The following is a 24,556-nucleotide window of genomic DNA, read 5'->3' as shown; positions in this document are numbered from 1 at the left end:
AGTGGCATGTGCACGCTCTTTCCCGAACTTCTCTACCAGCTTCTTCAGGTTGCTGGTGGCGGCCTCGCGGATGGCATAGACTGCAGGAGGATGAGGTACGGGGAAGTGATTCCAGAGGTGCAAACTGACATGGGTGGGGCCCAGCAGTCACACTGGGGCCCTGCTTATTGGACAGGCCCTCAGTTCTCAGCCACATGGGAGCCAACAGACTTGAGTTGAAGAGTAAAACAGGGTCATTATGTTGGTTCCATACGTTTTACAAATGGGCAAACTGAGGTTCAGAGAACAGATTGCCCAAGCAACTTATTTAGTCCTTACTATTTCAAACAATGCCTGACAGACTAATGTTAACTTATTTTTAAACATTCTAAGTGCGAAGAGTATTCCTCACAACAATCCTGAGAGACCAGAATAATAAGCCCCAGGTTTCACAGAACGAGTGTGGGAGGAAAGATGGCCAGTGACCTGCGAAAGCTTGACATCTAGGAGGGTAGGATTCAAACCCAGTGGTCTGCCAATGCTCCATTCTGCAAGGCAGCCCTTGATGATCTGGTATGTCCCACCTACTCTGTGTTTCCCTTAAGGTATAAAGAGCAAGGGAATGGGGCCACGTAAACCCCAGCAGGACCCCGCAAACCTGTCCATCCCTGTGGGAGCTCCCTCTCCTCCTGCTGACCTGCCAGAGGTACTCACCATGATCCACCAGCCAGGCCATACATAAGGAGTTGAGTTTTTCATCAAAGAATTCTACACCCTTAAGAAGAAAAGGAGGTAAAGGGTCAAGGCAAAGGACAGGGAGGGTTTCTAACGATACCCCGAAGAATCTGCACTTGCCCTGGAGAAATCAGTGGCTTCTCAACTTCACCTGACAGGCTTCTTTTCCTCCTCTCTTTTGGTCTTGATCCTGTATCCCATTCCCAGCTAGCCAGGATCACAGGCCCAAGTATGTGCCCAGCTTGCTCCGGGAGACTTTGGGATGCAAATTCAGAACCTTCCCCCGTGGCTTCAGCATTATGGAGTGTTATGCCACCAACGAACCACTGCGCACTCATTTCCCCCCTTTACTTATGATAGAGGGCGTGTGAGAGAGGAACAAGAACTCTCCACAGGGCCTAGTCACACCAAAACCCCCTTCCTTCAGTCCTTGAGCCCACTAGACCTCAGTATTCAAGCACACGTCTAGTGTGTCTTCAGGCTGACCAGTCTGGGAATCTGAACCGTGGCCACCACATGGGACCTGGCTTCTCTTGGGCAATACATTACTCTGCACTATTGAGGCAGCTTTCTACTCATCTTTTAAGGCCCTACCTTCTGGCCTTTTCTCTCACTCCCAGATAGTTACCAGATTCTTCTAGGCGCCAAGCTCCCAGTTGCCCTGTCATAGCCCTGGACACACTGTGACTAGACCCTGGCAACCTACCTCCCCTGGGTGGGCTGTCCAGCCTCTGGCCTCCTTACTCACCAGCTGCCCAGCCAGCAAGGGCATGTACTCAATGATGGCCAGTCGCACTCGCCACTTGGCGTCCTCAGCCAGCTCCACGATGGCGGGTAACAGGGACTGGGACAGCTGCCGAATGCCAATCACCTCATTTACACAGTCCAGGTTGGAGATGATGTTCAGTCGCACCTCAGGGCACTGAGGAAAGGACAGGAAGTTCTCTGAGAGAACACACCCCCCAGAGCAGGGCAAGAGAGCACCAATGCACCTCTTCCCCAGGGGCTACTATCACCCAAAGCCAGTTCCCAGCCCAGGGAACACAGGAAGTGCACACTCAGAACAAGCAATATGGGTTACTCAGTGAGGCCGCTTTTAAAATCCTGTAACAGCATCACTTGAAATGAACCTGCAGGAATCACAGTGAAAAACACAGACCCTGGAAAAATCAGACTCATAGACGTTACTCCAATCCCGACTCTGGCAAGGACTCCTTTCTGGGTATCAACTTATAACATGGAAATATCCAGTCAGCCTCAAAGGGCGACTGAAGCAATTAGAGTCAAGTGCCTGACACAAGGTCTGATGCACAAAGGCGTAAGGAGTGCAGCTGTTTCTGCTTGTTTCTACGACTTTTACTCTTCCTGCTAGTTTCTGAGCTCCCAAGGAACAGGTCTCACTCCTCCTCATGTCTCCAGTACCCAGATGACTCTGGCCCACAGTAAGTGCTCAATACCTGTCTGCTGATAGGAAGGAAGGAATAAAAAAACACTTTTTAACTGCTATTGACTCATTTCCTCCTAAAGGCAGCACTATGAGCTGTGGTCCCAGTGTGGGTATATACACCCTCTCCTTCCACTATACACGTGAAGCACCTTATGAGAACAGGCACCTAAGTATGATTAGTTCTTGTTGAGTGACCGGAGTCCTACTAGACCTTGTTATATACATCATGTGTTCTTGCAGAGCAGATACTGTCAATCATCACTTTTTTAAAAAGAATTATTTATTTTTTTGGGGAGAAGAGGTTTTTGCCACAGGGTACGTGCACTCGCCAGAAAAACAGAGAGAGACAGAGAGACAGAGAGCGAGAAATCACCTCCCAGGGGGGATAGCCACACCACAATATCTTCTCCTCCATTCTCCTTTCGGGATCTTGGACTCGCACCCACATGCACACCCAGCATGAGTTTAAGCCACTGCGTCGGGGACTCGAACTGTGATCGACTACATGGGAGTCCAGCAACATAGCCATTACACCAACTGCTGGTCCCCAGGAATTATTTAATTTTCTTAATTATTATTATTTTTAAAAATTTCACCAGAGAGAGACAAAGAGAGGGAAAGTGAGAAAGCAATCTGTCAAGTCTAGAATTCGAACCATGGTCAGCCATGTGGGATTACAGTGCCTTAACCATAGCACTTGCCAGTCCCCAGTTACTCCTTTCCACATTTCTTAGGAGCTGTGGGGTAAAGTAGCAAGCACCGAGATGAATCAGTAAACCAAGGAAGTACGTATGCAGCAAAGAGTTCACACACTGGCCTGGGTTACCTTTGGCACATACCAAAGTCCTTGACTAGCTCCTGGGAGAAACCTCTAAGCCTCTGGAATACCCTGCCTCATAAGAGTGTCTTCATTTACCAGGAAAACTGGGCCACATGGTTGGGCCTGTAGTCAGGGAAACTAGGTCAGCCATATAGGCACTCCATGTCTGTGTGATCAGCAGAGAGAGTAAAAATCCAGTAAAATCCCTGGATATCAAGGCCTGAGTGAGTTTTCTGTGTTGGCAATATGCTGTCACACCTAATTCAGAGAGAATTAAGTGCTGTCCATTTATTGGTAACTCCACTGGCACAAGAGAACTAGATCCTGGAAGTAGTCTTTTTTTTTTTTTTTTTTTTGAGAGGTTTTTGCTATAGGGTGTGTGCACTTGCCAGACAGAGAGACAAAGAGCGAGAAATCACCCCCCAAGTGGGATGGCCACGCCGCAATCCCTTCTCCTCCATTCTCCTCTTGGGATCTTGGGCACGCACGCACACGCGCCTGGCGTGTTTTAAGTCACCAGGTCTGGGATGTGAACAGCAGTCGACTACATGGGAGTCCAGCGACATAGCCACTATGCCAACTGCTGGTCTCAGTAGTCTTTTTATAATGCATCATTTCCCATTGTTAATTTAATCTGTATCCTTCACAATAATAAGCAGAAATTGTAAATATTGAGTATTGAATGCTATTCTGGCAAATCATACAATCTGGGGGCGGTCTTGGGAACTTAGATAGAGCAAGCAAAATAAGAGTAATGGGGGGAGGATGGCAGCTGGTGGCCTGGTGGTTAAGGCATTGGACTTCCACATGGCCAACCATGGTTCGAGTACCGGACCTGGTAGCTTGCTTTTTCACTCTCCCTACACCTCGTGTCTTTCTCTGGTGAGTGCAAATTACATAATACTACATGAACAAACAAATAATTCTTAAACAAACAAACCAACCAGTAATAGCAGGACCAGCAGGTGGTGTGGTGGTTAAGGGGCTGGACTCCCATGGCTGACTGCAGTTCAAATTCCAGACTTGGTGGCTTGCTTTCTCACTTTCTGTCTATGGTCAAATTTAAAAATAGTAACGAATACAATTCTTAAAAAAAAAAAAAAAAAAAAAGTGATAGCAACTGCTAGGCAAACAAGATAGGCTCACTCAAAGTGGAATTCCCCAATAGGCCCCCCAAAAATTGTTTGGTGAGTCCCTCTTTATCAAAATAACAAGATTCCTCTTTAGAAACAGAAGAGGACCAATATCCTACTAGCTAATCTAAAGGCTAAAGAAGGGATCTGAGAACCATTACAATTTTTTTCCTTATGCTCAACTCATTTCTTTCTAAAGCCAAAGACACTCAGGAAAAGGGCAGGCCCTATCTCTACACTCATCATCTTGCTAGGTTCTGAGGCAAAGTGGCACATGTGTCCAAACTCTGTTAATTCAAAAGAAAGGGCTGGTTTATGGCTGGCAGGTGGTGTGGTGGGTAAGGGTGCTGGACTCCCACATGGCGGACTGTGGTTCGAGTACCAGACCTGGCAGCTTGCCTTCTCATTTTCTCACTCTCTCTCACTCTGTCCCTTTCTGGTCAAATTAAAATAAATAAATAAATTAAATTAAATAAACAATTTAAAAAAGGAAAGAAAAAGAAAGGACTGGCCTTTAGTCAGCTCCAGGGAGATGACCCTTAAGCCTTTGGTGTTCATCTAAGCCTCAGTATGCTGAACACATGAAAAGACAAGGCTCAGAAAACATGCCTCACATGTTTGAAAAAACTGGTTTCATTATACCATGAAAGAGGCAGGTAGGCACTTTTTATTTACAAGTTTGTAAATCCTGGTGAGAATCAAAATGTAAAATACAAAGTTTATAAATCTAAATTTGAAACTCCAAAATAAGCCAGAGGAAGATCTTACACCAAGAAAATCATGCGGGTTCTTCGCTTTTCTTTGCAAGAGAAGCGGTCCTGGGGCAGATCTGCTGCAGGCATATGATGAGGGTGTTTGCTAAAGGTGCAACTTGAGTAGAAAAATGCTCTGCTCCCAGCACCACGTTAGTGTGTGCGGTCTCACCTTCACACTCAAGCTGAACTGGATTCAAGAAAGCAAAATGCTCTCCAAGGCTCAGGTAAGGTGTGACAAGGATTCAGAAGCCAACCTGAGGGGCACTCACCAGGCAATTTATTCCCATTGAAGCCTCAAAGGCAAATGACTATTATATTTATAGCATGCTACATCAATAAAAGCATGATTATAAAAATTTGCTTGTGAAGGACAGCTTAAATAAATTACCTAGGTAACAAAATATGGGTTATTAAAAAAATATGTAATAGTAGAAACTGTTAGCAACTGATAAAAATTACTAAGCTTTTATTTACTTATTTTTAAAAGAATTATTTAATTTTATTTATTTATTCATTCATTCATTTTAATTTGACCAAAGAGACAGAGACAGAGGGAAAGCGAGAAAGCAAGCCACCAGGTTGAGGACTCAAACCGTGGTCAGCCATGTGGGAGTGCCCAGAACCTTAACCACCATCCCAACTGCTGGTCCCCTATTTTATTTATTTTTAAAGATTTATTTATTTATTATTATTATTTTAAAAATAGTTATAGAGCACATACACTCACTAAAGAGAGAGAGACAGATAGAGAGTGAGAGAACAAGCCAACAGGTCTGGAATTCGAACCATGGTTGGCCAGTGCCTTAACCATCACACCACCCACTGGCCCTGCTTTTCTTTGCTTTTGTAATTGCCAGAGGGCTTGTGCACTCACCATACAGAAAGGAAGGATGGGAGAGAGAAAGTACCCCTCACTGGGGTGTAGTCACACCATAACCCCTTCTCCATCTCTCCACCCTCCTGGGATTTGGGGCATGCATGCACACATGCTCAGCATGCTTTCCAAGTCACTAGGTCCAGGATTTACCGACATAATTAGACATGTGGGCTCTGCCTCCCTTAAGAACTAGGCCAGGCCCAGCTTACCCCATCTGTCAGAGCTTAGAGCCCTAGTGCTCTTACCTCATCCTTCAGCTGAGCCAGGAAGAGAGGCAAGAGGTGCTCAATGGTGTTATCCTTGCCCAAGATAGGAGAGAGGCCCATAATCACTGAAGCCAGGGCTGATTTGACATGTTGGTTGGCATCTGACACCAGCTCCTGGTGGTAAAGGAAGCAGAGTGGGCACCAGGATCAGGGTGACCCTGCCAGAAGCAAGCAGCCAGGCAGAGGCCCACTCCTAAGAAGCCGAGACAACAGCCTGCTCTGCCCTTATCATTTCACAAAGCAGGAGATGGCTAAAGGTCAGGTAGGGAGGAGAGAGTGTTTCTACTTCAATGACTCCTGCTCTCTGTAGCCCCCACCCCAACACCAAAGCTTTGTGGATGAGGAAATGGAGTAATCTCGGAGCTTCCACCTCCAAGGTCTGCCCCAAGCCTCAGATCTTGCCTGTGGTCAGGACCCATTTCTTCAACCCCAAGAACTGCCTGGCCCCCGAGGGCTAGAAGCCTAGTCTGCATCTTGCTGCTTGGGACCCCAATCTCACTTCCCTCTATGGCAGGCTCAGATCTCCATTCCTCCCAGCAAACTCCCCGTTACCTTGATGCAGGGCAGGATCTGCGTCATGATCACATTCTCCCGACAGTCGGCTGAGAGATTTTCACAGAACTCTACAGGTGGGGAGAGGTTGGGTAAAGTGAACCCGATGCCCAGCTTCCACTTCTGGCCCCTGAACTCCCACCTGCCCCACTGTGTTCTAGCTGCTAGCACCAACCTTTGACCTTGTGGGAGGCTGCGGCCCTCACCTCGGCCTCACAATCCTTCATCAGGTTCTGGAAGGCAGGGACCAGATCCGTCTTAGTGATCTCAGGCCCCACTGCTTTCTGGAGCTGCAGAGAGAGAGAAGGGGGTTGGGGAGAGTGAGAGGTGTGGGAGGTACTTGGGGCTAATGGTGCCAAAGTCAAATGAAGATACCAGAATGAGGGGGTCAGAGCACGGGCCTTGCGATTGCTGCTGAGATCAGATCTCAGTGCCCTGACACGGCCATCGGTGAGGATCTTCACTTCTCTTGAGTCTTGTTTCCCTCAGAAGCAAAACCAAGATGCCAAGGGCACCTACCTCACAGTGCTATTGTCTGCATTAAAAGTAAAGATCTCAGCTCAGTCATGGTGACAGTGTGAAGATGTTACCTTATGGTGGCTAAAGCAACATGGAAGGCCTGGGTTCTAGTCCTGGCCCTACCTGAAAAGCCCAGCTGCTGTTCAACAACCATGTCCCATGGTTCCAGCTAACTGGAGTCCAAAGCAGGAGGAATGTGATAAGACCCTGTCAAAAATACCTTCCCCCACCCCTGGCTTGGATGCATGCTCGCTCATAAAAAAAATGAACAGATTTCCTACTGTTCAGGCTATTTTGGACTGAGTTTTCATTACCTGACTGAAAAACATTCTAATGATAGTGGCTCCCATTTTAAATGTATATATATGTATGTGTGTATGTGTATATATGTGTGTGTGTGTGTGTGTATATATATATATGCATATGTATATATAAATAAATAAATTTATTTCCTCTATGAGGAAGACAGAAAGAGATTGAGACCCAGCCCGTACCTCTTTATGTTTCAGGACTGGTTATCAGAAACATTCGTTACTCTTTTAGTTATAAGAAAATAAAGACTGAGTGGGAACAAGGCACATCCTATCTGTCTCATAATACCATTTCCATGCAAAGAGGATTCTTAAAAAAGCATTAGTGGAAAGTAGGACGTTCATTACTAAGAAGGGAATTAACAAGTAAACACCTTGAAGGGCCTCATGTTATCTCGGGCAAATGTTAACTTTTATTGCAAGTATTTAGTGAAGGCTGACTGTGTGCCAAGAGCTGTTTAACAGCCTAAAATAATTCCTGCCCTCATGGAACTTTCACTCTAAAACACAGTGAGAGTCGTTTCTGTTGTTTGAGAGACAAAAATGGGGGGAATGGAGAACGTTTCTTTGCTGTGCAGGCTTCCCAGGCACATCCAGGTTTTCTACCATTCTCACAGGGAATCAGGTGGCGTAGGGAAATAGTGTCCTGAGGCTGAGTCCTTCTAGCAAATTATCAGTGGATAAGTATAACTTCAGGGAAAGGGAACTGTGAGGAGCGGCGGCAGGCGGCCTCTGACTGGAGCCTGCCTGCATCTCCAGCCTTGTCTAGAGCAGCCCCCAAGATCCAGCCCTGGATGTTCCCGCCTACAATCAGTCTCACCTCCCGGGGTTCTCTGATCTCTTGCTGGAACAGTTTTAGTGCCAGCTCTCATCCACACATCTTCTAGAGCCAGCTGTAGCACGACTCCTCTTCAATGATTCCAGATCCTACACAGATCTCTCTGTCCTATACTTATAATGAAGTATTACTGCATTTCCCTTGATCTAAACTGGCTGTCCCCTTTAGACTGCCTACCCCTCGAAGGACGGAAATATGCCAGATTCATTGCCTACCCCACAAACCCAGTAGTTAGCTGATGCTCAACAAACATGTTGGCAGAAGGAAAACTGCATCCCGTGGAAAGAGCATCATTCTGGCAAAGTCACAGATCTCGGGTCTTGTCCTTGTTCTGCCTGGCTGGTGTTGTCCTCCCTTTTGATCAATTAGGTCAGGAACACCTCAGATGTACTTCCCTTCTCTGTTTCTGTGGCTCTCTCTTCCACAAGGTCTGGCCTTAGACTCCTTCTCCACAGAGCACTTCAAGTTGCCACATCCACTAGCAGGAAGCGTTAAGTATAGTGAGACTCAATGAGATGACTGCAGAGATCTTATCGCTTAAATACCTGATGGTTCCACTGGCCCAATGAAAAGCCAGAGCTCCGACACATTATAGGCCCTGCCCCTTCCCTTAAGGCCTGTGTTTGCCCACCTGAGAGACAATGTCAATGGTCCTCACTCACCTCTGTGAACTTGTCTGCCACCATGTATCGGACACGCCAGGACTTGTCCTCTGCAGCCTGGCGCAGGGTGGGCATCACCAGGGCCTCCAGATCCTCCTGGGGCAGGAGCTGAGCAATGTTCACGCATGCCTCCACTGCCAGCAGCCGTACCGAGTCCTGGGAAGGGGACAGGAGCAGGGAGACGGCCCCAGAGGCCCCACTGAGCTCTGGGATCCCTTTAGGCAGGTATAGGGGCCACCAGAAGGAGGGAGTGGCGGGAAAGCCAGCAAAAGGAACCCACCTGCTCGTCAGAGGCCAGGTTGGAGAACATGGGGATGATCTCGCTCTTGACATTGTCTAGCTCCAGCACTTTGGCGAATTCCCCTAGCTTGGAGGCTGCGGCCCGCCGCACCATGGGGGTGTCATCTGAGCACAGGTTCCGGAAGTACCTGGGGGCCAAGGCTGGGTTCAGGAAGTACCCCTAGGGATCTGGAGGCAGTATGGCCACGAGGAGTGACCGCAGACTCTGTAGTCTCTTGGGTCCTGGCTTTGGCTAGGTGACTGTGGGAAAGTGGAAACCCTTTCCTGAGATGTCTCAGCCCTCCAAAATGAGAGCTTGATGGTAAGTGTTTACCCCACAGAGTCACCGTTGAGGCTTCAGTGAGATAACGTGTGTGAGGCGTTGGATAGTCTGTGCGCACGCTGAACAAAGTCAACAGTAGGTGATGACGACTGCGTTATGACCATATACAATGCTTAATTAAGATGGTATTCTGGGACCCTACAGGGTTTTCTTTTCAGCCGCAAATGCTTCAGCTTGTGTGGGAGTTAGTGCAGTTATCTGGGCATGTGTGTACAGCTGTAAGGTAGTATTCTGCAGTGAGTAACACTTAGCTCAGGGCCTCGGCTTGATGCTCAATAGTTTAGGGAATTGTGAAGGTGGCAGCAGCTGAAAAGCTGAGAGGGTATAGGAGCTGAAGATTCTGGACCAAGGACAGGCCAGAAATAACACCAGACGTTTGTTAAGTACTTTAATGTGTCAGATTTTGTTCCAAACACTTTGTATGTGGTAATTTGTTTAAATTTTCACAATAACTAGCAGGAGGAAAGAACTTGGGTCCTGGCTTTGGCTAGGTGACTTTGGGAAAATGAGATGATATCTCATTTCCAAAATGAGTGAGAGGCAGAGCAGGGTAGATTCATACCCAGCCATGTCCTGAGGTCACATGCTCATACACATGGCCTCTGTGTTTTTATTTTGCCTAGATTTTTGCAGCTGGGCGTGTATGCTCGCCAGAAAATGTGAGACAGAGAGCAAGGGAAAGTGAGACATCACCGCCCCTCCCGGCTTTGGGGTTGGTTATATGGCAATCCCTCCTTTTCTATCTCTCAGAATTTTGAACACACACGAACACGCACCCAGTTTGATTTTTAAGCCACAGCGTCTGAGACTTAAACTGCAGAGTGAGCCATGTAGGAACTACCACACTACCTGTTGGCCCACACATGGCCTCTCTGATGCTAAGAAGGCAGGAGTGGGTGCTTGGAGAGTTTGGGGCATTTGAGACCAAGGAAGACCTAAAGGGGACTGAGACTTTCAAGAAGGGGACCAAACTGGGAGGCAAGGTTGGTGCTTCCAAGGGGAATGGAGGCTGGGGACTCACTGTCGAAGTTCTGCCTTGACGGCACTGGACACCCGGGGGTAGCAGACGGAGAAGAGGCCGCAGGCCGAGGTGCGGGATGTGAACCAGTCACCACCCGCCAGCCGCTTCACCAGCGGCACGAAATGAGCCTCCAGGTCAGAGGGCGAGTGCTCATGAGAGATGGCCCGCAAGGACTCCACAGCCTTGTCCCGTACCACTGTTTCCTCCACCGTGGCCAGCGACTCCAGGGGTGGCTGTGGCGAGAACACAAGGTCACCAGGCAGCTCCCTCCCTACCATCCCAGCTCTGGAGGCCCATCCAGTGCCCCCCATGAGCTCATCTCCTCTGAGAAAACCCCTCTGATCATTCCCCCAATCCTGGCCTTCATCCAGTGACCTTCCAATGAAGGTCCTTACTCAGGAGTTCCTGAAGGAGCTTTGCCAGGATCCATGAACCTTAAAATTATACATGCTACTTCCTAAGCCGGGGTGGAGGCCCACACCTGTCTTTTAGCCTCTCAAGGCCCAACACCTGCCACTGACAGTGACCGGAACATCCACCTACTATGTGTTCAAAGCAGCACTGCCACATGACACAACTCTGGGTGTGCTTGTTCTACCTCACTGGTCCCTATGCAGCAAGTCCTGTTACTATCTGCGTTTTAAAGGCACAGACAGGCCGAGCAACTTGCTCACAAGGAACAACTTCACACCAGGACTTAAAACAAGGCCACCTGGTTCTAGAGATTCCAGTGGAAAATAACACTCTGTTTCTCAGTCTGAGACTGAACCAGTATCTCATATCAGTGGAGTCCTGGGGCTCACGACTGCTCAGAGGTCACTACGGGGCCCTGCAGTGGTTGTGTTCCTTTAGGGACAGCTGACCAGTTCCCCGTTGTGTCCCCAGAGCCCAGCAGCATTCCTAGCACAGGGTAGAAACTCAGTAATTACTGACCTAAAAAAGAGAGACTCAATTTATCCTACTATACTCAAATAAATGTGTGGAGGTTCCTGGTCTGAAATCCAAATGAAGTACTTAAAGTAGAAAGAAATCAAACAGAAATGCCTCCAGGGCTCGGGCAGGTCAGAGCACAATTAAACACTGAGCAAAGGTGCAGGGTGGGGAAGGTAGATGGGGATGGACAACATAGAGAGGCAGGAACTACAATAAACTGGACAGTCCCATGGAGGACAGCTGCTTCTCAGCACCATCAACTGTCACCATGAGGAAGCACAGCTACAAAAAGCAAATCTGGGGCCACCAAGTGGGGTGGAGGTTAAGGTGCTAGATCCCACATGGCTGAGAGAGTAGGTCGAGTTCTGGACCTGGCAGCTTAAAAATCACACTGAGCACATGCATGTGGCAGGCCCAAAACCCCACGAGGAGGATGGAAAAGGAACTGTGGCATGGCCATACCCTCTAGGAGGTGATTTCTCTCTCTGGTGAGTGCACACTCCCTGTAGCAAAGCTTAAATAAACAAATAGCAAATCTGGTTTTCCAAAAGAAGGCAAAACTCCAGTCTCATACGTGAAAATTATTTCACACATGCTACAACATGGATGAATCCTGAAAACATTATACTAAGTGCAATAAGTCAATAGCCACAAAATCACGTATATTTTATGACTACATTTACGTGAGGACCTGGAATAGACAAACTGGGGATTACTGGGGATTGGTGGGAGGACACACAGCAAATGGAGAGCTAAATGTTTAGTGGGTGTGGAGTTTTGGTTTGGGGCCGGATAGTGGCACAGCTATAAAATATGATGCTCGGTGAGGCCAATCCACATGGGAAGGTTCTGGTTTGTGTCCAGAGACTTCCCTACATATGCCAGGCACATGCACGTGCATGATCTGGGGCAGGCTGCGGGTGGATTATGGCGCGCGAACTCTGTTGGGGGTGTTATCTCTCTGTCTCTCCCTTTCTTTCTGTGTCTCACTTATGGAAGAAATAAAATAATTTTAAAAAGTTCCCACGATCCGGGGAACCAGCTGATGGAGTGATAGTTACATTGCTGGACTCCCACATGGTTGACTGTGGTTTGAGTCCTGGACCCAAGAGACTGGAGAAGAAGGAACTGTGCCAACCCCCAGGGGGTGATTTCTCGCTTTCTGTCTCTCTGTCTCTCAGGTGAGTGCACATGCCCTATAGCAAAAATCTCTCTAAAACAAAAAGTTCTCAAGATGAATGGCTATGATGGCTACACAACAATGTAAACAAACTTAAGGTCATGGAATTACACACTAAAAATGATTAAATTATAAGTTTTACGAGAATTTAAAAAATGAAAAACAAAAAGAGAATTAAAAAAAAGTTAGAACTTATTTTAAAAAGAGTGGATGGGACAGAAAGTGGGATGGTTAAAACTTGACATGCTTGTGAGGCTGAGGTTCAAGGTTTTTGCTGAAGACCCTGAGGATGCCAGCACTCATGACCCCATGATCTGGGGGTGAGACCCACAGAGGTGAGACCATGATCTGGGGCTAGGGAGAGCTGGGGGTGGATCATGGCATCACAACTCTGTTGGGTGCAATCTTTATTTCTCTCTCCCCACCCCTTCATCATAGAAAATAAACTCCACAAATTTCAAAATTTAAAAATGTATTACAAAGGTTGGCAATAAATGATTCAAAAGAAAACCTACATGAGTCGGCAGGCCACCAACAAGGAGGCTTTGCCAAAGGAGCTCATGCTATTATGAGGTTTCAGTTCAGGATGGTCTCATGGAGTGGCTTTAGATGTTGCTATTGGGCACAGCAGGGACTAAATCTACCTCTGTTCTGGCTTATCACATGTTTCCTGCTACCCAGGCTGGCACACAGGAGGTGCCTGATCCACACTTGTCAGATGACTGTAGCTGGAATTTACAGTAATCTGTCCTTATAAAGGAGGTCTAAGGGCTGAGGCTGAATCATGGTTTTATCACATGGATTACTCCAGGGAATGGCTCTATAAGTATGGCCCCTAGACCACCCACAGCAAGGTCACTCAGGAGGCCTATCCCAGCATGGACCCAAAGAACCAGAAACCCTGGGGGCTTGGGCAAGTTGATAGGGCACTACTGCACAATACTGGAGCCATATAGGAAGGTCCCAGGTTCAGATCCCTGGCCAAACTGAACATGCCAGGTGCATCTGTGGTCCCGGCTGGCTGGAAGGTGTGTGTGTTGGGGGAGGTCATAGCATGTCAAGGCTCTGTCTATTTCTATATCAAAATATGAATAAACTTGAAAAAAAAGAGGGAAAAAAAAACCCCAAAACCCAAGTAATACTTCTGCAGAGTGAAGACTCACTGCTATGAGGATGCTCTGTAAACTCCACAGAAGACACAGGTTCTCAAACCTGGAGACCATGCTGGAGAGGGGGAGAGATGTAAACCTCTTAAAATCTTGTGTACTTTTATTATATCTCTTCTAACCAGAGGTTAAGTGCCTCTTCTGGGCTGTGAGGCCCCCAACCTAACCACCCCCACTCTCTGCCTGTCTTGTTTATAGCTCTGATCACCTTGTGTAGCAACCAAGTTTGCAGAACTTTACAATTCTTTACAGAAGAGTGGTTAAGAATCAGTAGCCTGGGGACCAGCAGATGGCAAAGTGGTTACATCGCTGGACTCCCACATGGTCAGCTGTAGTTTATCTCGGACCAGAGACTTGAAACACATGCACCGCACAGAGAAGGGATTGTGGCATTGCCATCTCCCCCGGGGAGGTGATTTCTCACTATCTGTGTGTGTGTGTGTCTCTGTCTCTCCAGCGAGCATAAATGCCCTATAGCACAGATTTCTCTAAGAAAAAAAAAAGAATCAGGAGCCTGGGTTGAAATTTGGATCTGCCTAGACCCAGCTTGGGTGATTTACTTAAACCAGCCCGTGCTTTCGCTTTCCCACCTATGAAATCAGCCAAGACCAGTGCACAACTCTAAGTGGGAGTTAGCTGGCTTTTCCCTCACCGAGAATGTTCTGTGAACAGATCCTGATCTGGTAGGAGGAGGAGGATCCCTGGTACAGGCCTTGGGCTCCTGTCAGAGTCCTGGGATTCCTAATGGTGTTTTCTGCTCCAAAATACTTTGAGAAAATGCTGAAAACTATGAATTCTCTACTTAGAGATTCTGACAAATACCAGGGCTAGAGACAGTCTCAGTCTCATGGAACTTCAGAGGCTCTTTTCAGCTGATTCGCAAACCTCATGCCCCTTGTGTGAAGCCTATGTTAAGATGTATGCAATGATCTCATTTACATACAGCTTTCTGTGTGCTATATGCACGAACTAATGCTAAGATAGCAGGACTTGGGGAACCAGCAGTTAACGTAATGGCTATGTCGCTGGACTCCCACGTAGTCGACCACAGTTCGTGTCCTGGACCCGGTGGCTTAAAACTCACGCCGGGCGCGTGTGCGTGCGTGCCCAAGATCCCGAGAGGAGAATGGAGGAGAAGGGATTGCGGCGTGACCATCCCCCCTGGGGGGTGATTTCTCACTTTCTGTCTCTATGTCTCTCTCTGTCTGGCGAGCACACGCGCCCTACGGTGAAAATCTCTCCAAAAAAAAAAAAAAAGATAGCAGGACTTAATGGTAATTATCAAGTTTCCTTATACACTTTTTTGGGAGATAATTTTGCTATAGGGTGCATGCACTCACCAGAGAGACAGAAAGTGAGCACTCACTCCCCAGGGGAGATGGCCACGCTACAATCCCTTCTCCTTCATTCTCCTCTTGAGATTTTGGGCATGCATGCATACATGCCCGGTGCTGAGTTTCAAGCCACCAATCTGAGACTCAAACTGTGGTCGGCCAAGTGGAAGTCCAGAGATGTCCAAGGACATAATCATTTTGCTATGTGTTGACCTAAGTTTCCTTAGACTTCAAGTCCTGGAGTTGGTGGCTTGAAAATCATGCAGGGGGTAGGGAGACCAGAAGGTGGCATGGTGGTTAAGGCACTGGACACGCCCATGTGGCTGATCACAGTTCAAGTCCTGAACCTGGTGGCTTGCTTTCTTACTTTCTCTCTCTCTGGTCAAATTAAAATAAATGAATGAATACATAAAATCAAATAAGTAATTTTTAAAAATCATGCTGGGGGGATCAACAGGTGGTGTGGTGGTTGGGATGCTGGACATTCCCACACAGCTGACCACGATTTGAGTCCTGGGCCTGGTGGCTTGCTTTCTCACTCTCCCTTCCTATCCCCTGTATCTTTCTCTGGTTTTAAATAAATGTATGAATAAATAAAATTAAATAAATCTTGAAAAGAAAAAAAAAGAAAATCAGGCCAGATGTGTATGTATATATGTCTAAAATCCTGAGAGGAGAATGGATTGTGGCACGACCATCCTTCCTGGGGACTGATTTCTCACTTTCCTTCTCTCTCTGTCCTTCTGGTGCATACACACACCCTATAACAAAACTTAAAAACAAAACAAAACAAAACAAACAGGAGTCCTCCCTTATCTTCTCCCAAAGAGCAGTTACTGTTAATATTTGATCTATGTTTGTGTCCCCAGCCATTTCTCGCACAGCCAGGCAGTGGGGTGGGAACCCCAGCTCTGCCACTCACTAATCATGTGGAATCCTGAATCTCATGGAGCTCTAGGTGACTCTATCAAAAAGAAAGCTCTTCTGCCCCAAACAGTGGACATGATGCCATAATGCCAACATTGATGGCAGGAGCTAACAACTGTCCTTACCGTGTACCAAGAAATGTGTTATAGGTCTTAAAGTCGATTACAAAGGGAGGTTTTAATGACCTCCATTTTAGGAAAAAAGTATAGCACACAGAACTTAAGTAAGTCTTAAAAAGTCACACAACGACTAAGAGGTAGAATACAGCCTGACTCCAAATGCAAAGGCCTACGTGCCTGCCTCGGGGGTGTCTCGTAACAGTAAAGCTGACAGCTGCATTTTCAGTATTACTGAGGTAAATGCAACTCCTGAATTGTTGGATGACAGCAAATTCCAAGGCCCACCTATTCTCAGATGATCCCAGCCTCTCCTACATTCTTCTCCCCTGCCTGCCCCTATACCCCTAGTTCAAATGGACCTGCCCACTTTCAGACTTACCAGCAGGCAGTGCACATATTCTGGGCCTCCAACCAGAGTGGTGAAAGTCCCAAGCTGTTCCGCCAGGGCCAAGAGGACTTCATCCTCATCGTAGATGGTGTCTGTGGGACCAAGACAAACTGTTAGCCTGACCCCAGCCCTGCAGCATCCCAAGCCTGAACAAGTGGGCTCTAGTCTGCTTCCTCAGAGTAGAGCATCGATCCGTCCACCCTCTACCTGGGTGAGCATGGAGATCAAGGCACAGGCTTAGGTCAACTGACAGCCCCTCAAGTCCCGCTTCTGCTCTTTGCTAGATGTGGGTACTAGGTGAGTGTTATCACCTCTCTGTGCCCCACTTTCTGCATGTGAAAACGGTGCTGATCATCTCTCCCTCTCAGTGAGGGTTATGGTGACAGGCAATTAGCACTGTGGATAAAGTGCAGAACATGGCAAATGGCAGCTTTTAAATCTTGCTTTGCATGCCCTGCAGGTAGAGTAGTAGTTAAGGTACTGGACTCTCAAGTGGCTGATCTCGGTATCAGAAGATGCTAACATCCTTGTCATCTAGTAACATTTAAACCTCCTGAGGTAAGCTGAACATACAGCAATCCAGTCAGACACATTTCCCAGGCTGCCATGAAGCTAGCATGGACACGTGACCGTGCTCTGGCCAATGGGATGAGAGCCAAAGTAAAGTAGTGGTTCAACTTCTGGGTCACTTCCTCACCACAACCCTCTCACCTGCGTAGCTATTACTGCAATCTTCATTTTACGGTGGGCTCAAATCCTGCTCTACTATTAGCTGGCTGTATAGCAACTCACCTTACCTCACTGACCCTGTTTTCTCATACCCCAAATCACATCATAAGCCAGTTCTGAGACTGAAGCGATACGCATGCTTCTGGGAAGAGCTTGGCACGAGGCCTGCCACAGGGGTTAGCACCTCTTCCTTCAGTAAATTCTCACAAATGTGCATCTGGCCACTCCATGTTCTTGGACTCCTTCCCAGCCTCAGTTTCCTTGGCTTCCTCTGAACACAGTTTAAGTCACACTCCCTGTTCTCTTTTTCTAACTCCTGGAAACCTTATATTTATCCACAGCTTCAACCCTCATCCAATTTGCTCTCCAGTCCAGACTCTGTGGCTAAGCCATGCTGGTGAAAGCCCACCATGTGGGAGTGTTAGCACCTCCTGCAGAATGCCTCCTAGCTTCAAAGGTCTGGAAGCTACACCCCTCAGAGCCAATCACCATCTCTGGCAGGAGACTGCACAACCTCCCAAAGGGGTTTCCTGCTTCCATCCTCGTCCCTGACTCATCCAGTCTCCTGCTGGAATCCAGAGTGACCCTTTCAAAGTAGGAAAGAAATCAAGACACTCCCAACTGAACCTGGCTGCTTGCTATTTTGAGTATTTTACAATGGCTTGAAGCCCAAAGCAGAGAAATATGACAAAACTCATGATTCCAGCAGCTTGAAGAACTTTGACTTGCTGCTCCGCCTCAATCTTAAGACTCCTATAATACTTTGCCCCCCCAGTTCTTCCCATCCAGATTATTTCAATATTACATGTGACTCTATAATATATAAAGAGGCACCTCATCTCTTCTGACCCATCAGCAGCCATCCACAATGGCTGTCCTGCCCTCATCTACCAGACTAAACCTGTACCGTTACACCTAGTACACAAGGCCAACAAAATCCAACGCACCATCACCCACCACCCTGGCTCTCCTTCCTTTCCTCATCCTGGGGAGTCACCCTAGTTAACCTTGCCTCCACCTGCTATTTACTCCAGCCTGTCAGCCTCAACAGCCTGCTTTCTCCACTGTCTCATGACAGAGTTCTCCCATGGCACCTACCAATGAGGCTATGTGTAGAGCACTGCATCCTCCCAACCACCTCGAGGCAGGTGCTATTCTATAGCCCTCTGAAGAGAAGAGAACCAAAGCTAAGAGAGGCAGAGTCACCTATCTATCTTTTCCCAACAGGTTGGTAGCAAAGCTGCATGTTTCAAAGCCAGACTCCGCCAACTTTTCTTCTCTACTTTTTTTTTTCTTTAAAGATGCGATTCTTGGGACCAGCAGTTAGCATAAAGGCTATGTCACTGGACTCCGACGTAGTAGACCGCGGTTTGAGTCCTGGACCCAGTGGCTTAAACTCATGCCGGGCACATGTGCGTGTGTGCCCAAGATCCTGAGAAAATGGAGGAGAAGGGATTATGGCATGGTCATCCCCCCTGGGAGGTGATTTCTCACTTTCTGTCTCTCTGTCTTTCTGGTGAGTGCACGCACCCTATAGTGAAAACCTCTCCAAAGGGGGAAAAAATAAAAAAAGATGCGATTCTTTTTTTTGTTTTTGTTAAAGAATTATTTTATTTAGGGGCTGCCCGTGGTTGTTAAGGGCCCTGGACTCCCACATAGCTGACCACAGTTTGAGTCCTGGACCTGGTGGCTCACTTTCTCACTTTCTCTCTCTCACTGTCCCACTCTGGCCAATTTTAATTAATTAATTAATTAAAATAATCCTTAAAAACCATTTTAAATTGAACTAATTTATTAAAATAACTTTTTAATCACCATATTGATCCTGCTGTGCCACCCTCTTAGCCCCAGATTTCATCATTCTGTCAGAATTCCTAAGCTTTTAAATCTCTCCAGATACCAGTGGAAACCACTTGGTCTGGAGTCTCTGTTCCGTATCACATGTGTAAACAACTCCTGTTCTGGGTCAGACAGGTCTGAATCCTCATTCATTAACTGTGCCACTGTGCCTCTTTACGCCTCAGTTTCCCCATTTGTCAAATGGGGGAAGGGTAACAATCTTAGCCTCCTTCCTCCCCAATATTAAGTGAGATGTTCAGATACAAGAGTGTTTCATTGGTGACAAGGCACTCTGAAGCTTCAGTGACTACTTTACCTAGTACTCAGTGTAATGTACAAAGGGAATAATGACAGAGGGTCTGGATTAATTGGTGGTCCAGTCCATGGCAGAAAGCAGTGCTGCCTAACAGTTCAACAGCTAACACAAACTGCTCAGCCCAGACCAGGCTCTTTAGAGGTACCTTGCTTCATTCATCTTCCTATGGGTTACACTGCTATGCTCATTTTACCCATACAGAATCCGAGGCAGGAAGTTATGAGATATCTTGCCCAAAGTTACACACCTAGAAAGAGGTAGAGCTTGGATTTGATATCACGGAGTTGGGATCCCCAATCTGTGCTGCTAGTCATTGACCAATGCTGTAGAGTTTGGCACCAGAATGAATAGATAAGTATCTGTTCTCAGTCACCTAGTCACCTTCCAACTGTGTGACCTTGGGGTAAATGAATTACTTCACCTCTTTATGTACCTCAGTTTCTTCATCTATAAAATGGAGACAGCAATATTACCTGCAGTAAGGCATTGCAGTAAGATTAACTTGGTAATGATGATGGTGACGTCTATTTACAGAGCATAAGCAATGTTCTAAACACTATAAGAATTAACGTCAGAAGAAGTGGTCTAGAACAGCACTTGGTATAGAGTATTAGCAAAGATTATCATTATTATTTATTTTCTTTTTTTGGAGAGGTTTTGGCTATAGGAAGCGTGCGCTCACCAGAAAGACAGAGACAGAGAGACAAAAAGTGAGAAATCACCCTCTGGGGGGATGGCCATGCCACTATCCCTTCTCCTCCATTCTCTTGGGATCTTGGGCACACACGCACATGCACCCAGTGTTGAGTTAAGCCACCGGGTCCAGGACTCGAACCATGGTCAACTACATGGGACTCCAGCAAGGTAACCACTATGCCATCTGCTGATCCCTATTATCAATTTTTTAAAGTTTTAAAATTTTATTTTATTTTATTTTATTTATTTATTTTTGCCTAAGGGATGTGCTGCAATCCCTTCTCCTCCTGGGATCTTGGACATGCACACACACGCACCTAGAATGATTTTTCAAACCACCGCGTCCAGGACTCGAACTGTAGTCAGTTATGTGGGAGTCCAGCAATGTAGCTACTATGCCATCTGCTGGTTCCATTATTATTTTCTGAAGAATCATTTAGGGTCCAGCAAGTGGTACAGTGATTAAGGTGCTGGACTCCCATATGGTTCAAATCCTGGACTTTGTGGCTTGCTTTCTCACTTTCTCTCTCGCTCTCTCATGAACACATGTGCCCTATAGCAAACCTAAAAAAAAAAGATAATAAAAATTTTTAAATAATTCATTTTACTTATTATTACTTTTATTACTTTTTCATTTGCTATAGGGAACGTGTACTCACCAGAGAGAGAGAGAGAGAGAAAGCAAGAAAGCAAGCCACCAGGTCTGGTACTCAAATCATGGCTGGCCATGTGGGAGTCCAGTGCCTCAACCACACCACCTGCTGGTCCAGCAACCATTATTAATACTTCATGCTCACACTAACTCTATGGAGCATGGGTGACTATCCCATTTTATAGATGAAATATGTAAGTAACAGTCAAAATAACTTGTCTGGCGTCACCGGCTTCTAGCTGATGAAGTTCCAATTCAAATTTGTTTCTATCTGCCCTCAGACCTGTCACCAGTGCCTGCCTCCATCATCGAACCAGTGTTCCCCAACCTTTTTGGCACTAGGGATCAGTTTCATGGAAGACAATTTTTCCATGAACCTGGGAGAACAAACAACCTAGATCCTTTACATGTGCAGTTCATAACAGGGTTCGTATCCCTATGAGAATCTAATGCTGCAGCTGATCTGACAGAAGGCAGAGCTCAGGCAGCAATGCAGGCAAGTGGGAGTGGCTATAAATACAGATGAAGCTTCGCTGGCTTGCTCACCACACAACTTCCTGCTGTGTGGCTTGGTTCCTAACAGGTCACTGACTGGTGCCAGTCCATGGTCCAGGGGTTGGTAACACCTGATCTAGACCACTCTTTCAGTGCAGGCCTGCACTTCTCCAAGTCCCTGTCCCCACCTCACAGTGTCCAGTGCAGGGCAGACACTTTCAAACGATTAATTAAATCTGTAACAAGACCTCTTGCTTATCCAATAGAAGCCATTACCTGTGAGGAAGGGCAGAAGCTCACTTCGGGTCCTCTCTACCCCAAGGGCCAAGGCAATGGTGGACAGCTTCTTGATACTGTTGAGGCGAAGCTAAAGAGAAAACAAAAAGGGTGGGGAGAGTGTTAAAAATCCCAGGCGTAAGGAATTTCTGACTGCTCTGGGCACAGGCAGCCCCAGTGGCCTTGCTAAGTGGGAGTGAAGACGCTCAGCAGCAACTTGGCAAACACTAAGAGTGACTCTATAGCCTTGAGGGGCTCATCATACAGTAAGAAGGATGGTGGCAGCAGCAGCATCAAAAGCAAAGCACCCTTTGAGTCTTACGGAACCAACACCTACTCACCTGCAATATCTAAGACGATTCCATCTAAAATTCCATCTTGTTCCCCACTCCTCTCTGCTTTATCCCTCTCTTGTACTTGGCTCCATCTAACACACTATGTACAGAACTTCGAGTGCAGCAGCCAGGTTTACAGTATGCTTATGCTGAGCCAGTCCTAGGCTAAGCACTCCCATCCATATTCCCATTTAATCCTCACAGCAACCTATGTGGTCAGAGCTATTACAAGTTCCCTTTTCCAGATGGAAATAAGCTTAGGGAGCAAAAGTCCCTTCTTAGGGTCACAAAGTCCACACAGAGCAGGTATTTAAACCCAGACGGCTGGCTAACAATGATAATGATAAAAGACCAAGCAGTATTACCATCACATTACTATAAAAACAAGAGTAGCTGTAGTAATAATACTTGTCTAGTGGCTCCCAAGATATGTCCCTATCCCAGGTACATGTGAATGTGAAAACAGGGTCTTCGCAATTATATTTAAATTAAATGTCTCACAGTGAGATCATGTGAACTAAGGGTAGTTTAAATTCAATGACAGTCCTTTCAAGAGACAGAAAAGGTGAAGACTCGGAGACATACAGAGAAGGTCCTGTGAAGGCACAGGGAGAAATCAGGTGATTCACGCACAAGCCAAGAACACCCAAGAATTGCTGCAGCCATGGAAAGATAAGGGAGAGGACATGTGATGAATCTCCCTCAGAGCCGGCAGAAGAGTGCTGCTGACGCCTGACTTCAGACTCCCATCCTTCAAAACTGTGAGATAATAAGTTTCTACTGTTACAAAGCCATTTGGTTTATGGTGATTTGTTGCAGCAATCCTACAAAATAACTACATTTGTCTAACAGGCATAACAGGTCTCATGCTAAGCATTTGAGAGAAAAGCATGATTAATATCCTCCTTCACCACTGTGGAAACTGAGTTTCAGAGAGGGAAAGACACCTGCTGAAGCAAGCACTGAGAGTATCTGGGATCCAAGCCCAGCTGCTGACTGCAGGTACACCAGGAGACCCTGCCCTTTTGATTCATTATCTCGACAACGGTGCTTCTCCTACCCAACCTGCAGGACTGTCTCAAAAATATAATGAGCTCATGTGTCAGAGAAGAAACATCCTCATAAGTGAGTGGTTGATGGCTACTCAGGCAGTCTTCTTCCTGAGAAGAGACAGAACCAAAGGGACTGGGCAAAATGAGAAGCAGGCTCTCTCAGTCTTTTCTTTCCCTGGGCCCCAGGCAAAGAGGAAGAAATCTTCAAGAGACTGAGATCCTTTGTGAGTTTTGTTTTGTGGGCCAGGGTGTTAAGAATCAGTCTGGCGGGACCAGTAGTTAGCTTAATGGCTATGTCGCTGGACTCCCACGTAGTCAACCGCAGTTCAAGTCCCGGACCCGGTGGCTTAAACTCATGCCAGGCGCGTGTGCGTACGTGCCCAAGATCCCGAGAGGAGAATGGAGGAGAAGGGATCGTGGCGTGGCCATCCCCCCGGGGGGTGATTTCTCGCTTTCTGTCTGTCTGTCTGGCGAGCACACACGCCCTAACCTCTCCCAAAACAAAACAAAACAAACCTAGTCTGGGCGGGGCCAGCAGGTGGTGTTGGAGGTGCTGGACTCCCACATGGCTGACCACAGTACAAGTCCCGAACCTGATGGCTTGCTTTCTCACTCTCCCTTTCTCTCTGTCTCTCTCTAGTCCAAATTGAAGAAGAAGAATAAATTAAAAGTTAAAAATAAACAAATATTTAAAAAAATAAAAAAGAATCAGTCTGGGAGGGGCTGGCAAGTGGCATGGTGGTTAAAGGTGCTGGACTCCCACATGGCCGACCACAGTTCAAGTCTTGGACCTGGTGGCTTGCTTTCTCATTTTCCCTCAGTCTGTCTCCCTCTGATCATACTGGAAAATATAATAACAATGATAATAAATAAAGTTAAAAAAATTAATTTTTTTAAAAATAAGAATCGGTCTAGGATCACACAAATGAGAATCTGATGAAATGCTCTGGTACTCTGCTCATTGAAAAATACAAAAAATTTTTGATAATCACTGAACTTTTTTGGCCACCTGAGCATTTTCAGGAAGAAAAAGGCCATGGAGAAGAAGTTCTACAAGACCTGCAGCTTATTTTCAGCTAATAAATAATGTCCGGGGGTAGATCTAGACAGAAAACTTACACAGCAAACACTAACAATACCAAACCTGAGTGGTAAGGGTACAGGTGCTCATTGTACTACCCTAGAGGTGGGCAAACTTGTTCTATAATTGCCAGATAGTAAATATTTTTGGCTTTACAGATCACTTAGCCTCTGTCCCAAGTATTCACTTCTGCCCTTGCCACACAAAAGCAGCCACAGAACCAGACAATACAGAAAGAAATGGTATGGCTGTGTTCCAATAGTTTTATTCACAAAAGCAGGCAGGGGCTGATTTTGGCCTATGAGCTGTTATTTGCTGACCCTTGTGCTGTCCTTTCAATGTTCTGTATGCTGAGAATTTTCATAATAAAATATTACAGGGAGCACTGACCTAGTAACCTGTTTCTTCTCTGTCATTTCTGAACTGGATCTTCATGTTTTCTTTTCTTTCTTTCTTTTTTTTTTTTTTTTTGAGAGGTTTTTTCTATAGGGCGGGTGCGCT

The 24,556-nt window shown here is 46.6% G+C and overlaps 1 protein-coding gene across 2 annotated transcripts in view; it reads right to left on the bottom strand.

Moving 5' to 3' along the window:
- The window catches only part of PPP2R1A (protein phosphatase 2 scaffold subunit Aalpha), a 47,020-nt gene that overhangs the window by 9,095 nt on the left and 13,369 nt on the right, over positions 1–24,556 (bottom strand). Inside the window, exons 2-12 of one of the 2 annotated variants that reach the window (XM_027775396.1) lie at positions 21,588–21,678; positions 16,576–16,676; positions 10,538–10,770; positions 9,175–9,322; positions 8,895–9,050; positions 6,740–6,854; positions 6,565–6,635; positions 5,992–6,126; positions 1,463–1,636; positions 694–754; positions 37–80 (exon numbers count right to left, since the gene is read on the bottom strand). In XM_027775396.1, the coding sequence (XP_027631197.1) occupies positions 37–80; positions 694–754; positions 1,463–1,636; positions 5,992–6,126; positions 6,565–6,635; positions 6,740–6,854; positions 8,895–9,050; positions 9,175–9,322; positions 10,538–10,770; positions 16,576–16,676; positions 21,588–21,678 (1,329 nt within the window). Of the gene's footprint in view, positions 1–15; positions 81–693; positions 755–1,462; positions 1,637–5,991; positions 6,127–6,564; positions 6,636–6,739; positions 6,855–8,894; positions 9,051–9,174; positions 9,323–10,537; positions 10,771–16,575; positions 16,677–21,587; positions 21,679–24,556 lie in introns of both variants that reach the window. The other variant, XM_027775395.1, reaches the window with a different exon arrangement.

Source organism: Tupaia chinensis, unplaced genomic scaffold (genome assembly GCF_000334495.1).
Source record: "Tupaia chinensis unplaced genomic scaffold, TupChi_1.0 Scaffold000559_1, whole genome shotgun sequence".
Lineage (NCBI taxonomy): Eukaryota > Metazoa > Chordata > Mammalia > Scandentia > Tupaiidae > Tupaia > Tupaia belangeri.
The sequence above is the reverse complement of the archived record's forward strand: the minus strand, read 5'-3'. Positions and strand labels throughout refer to the sequence as shown.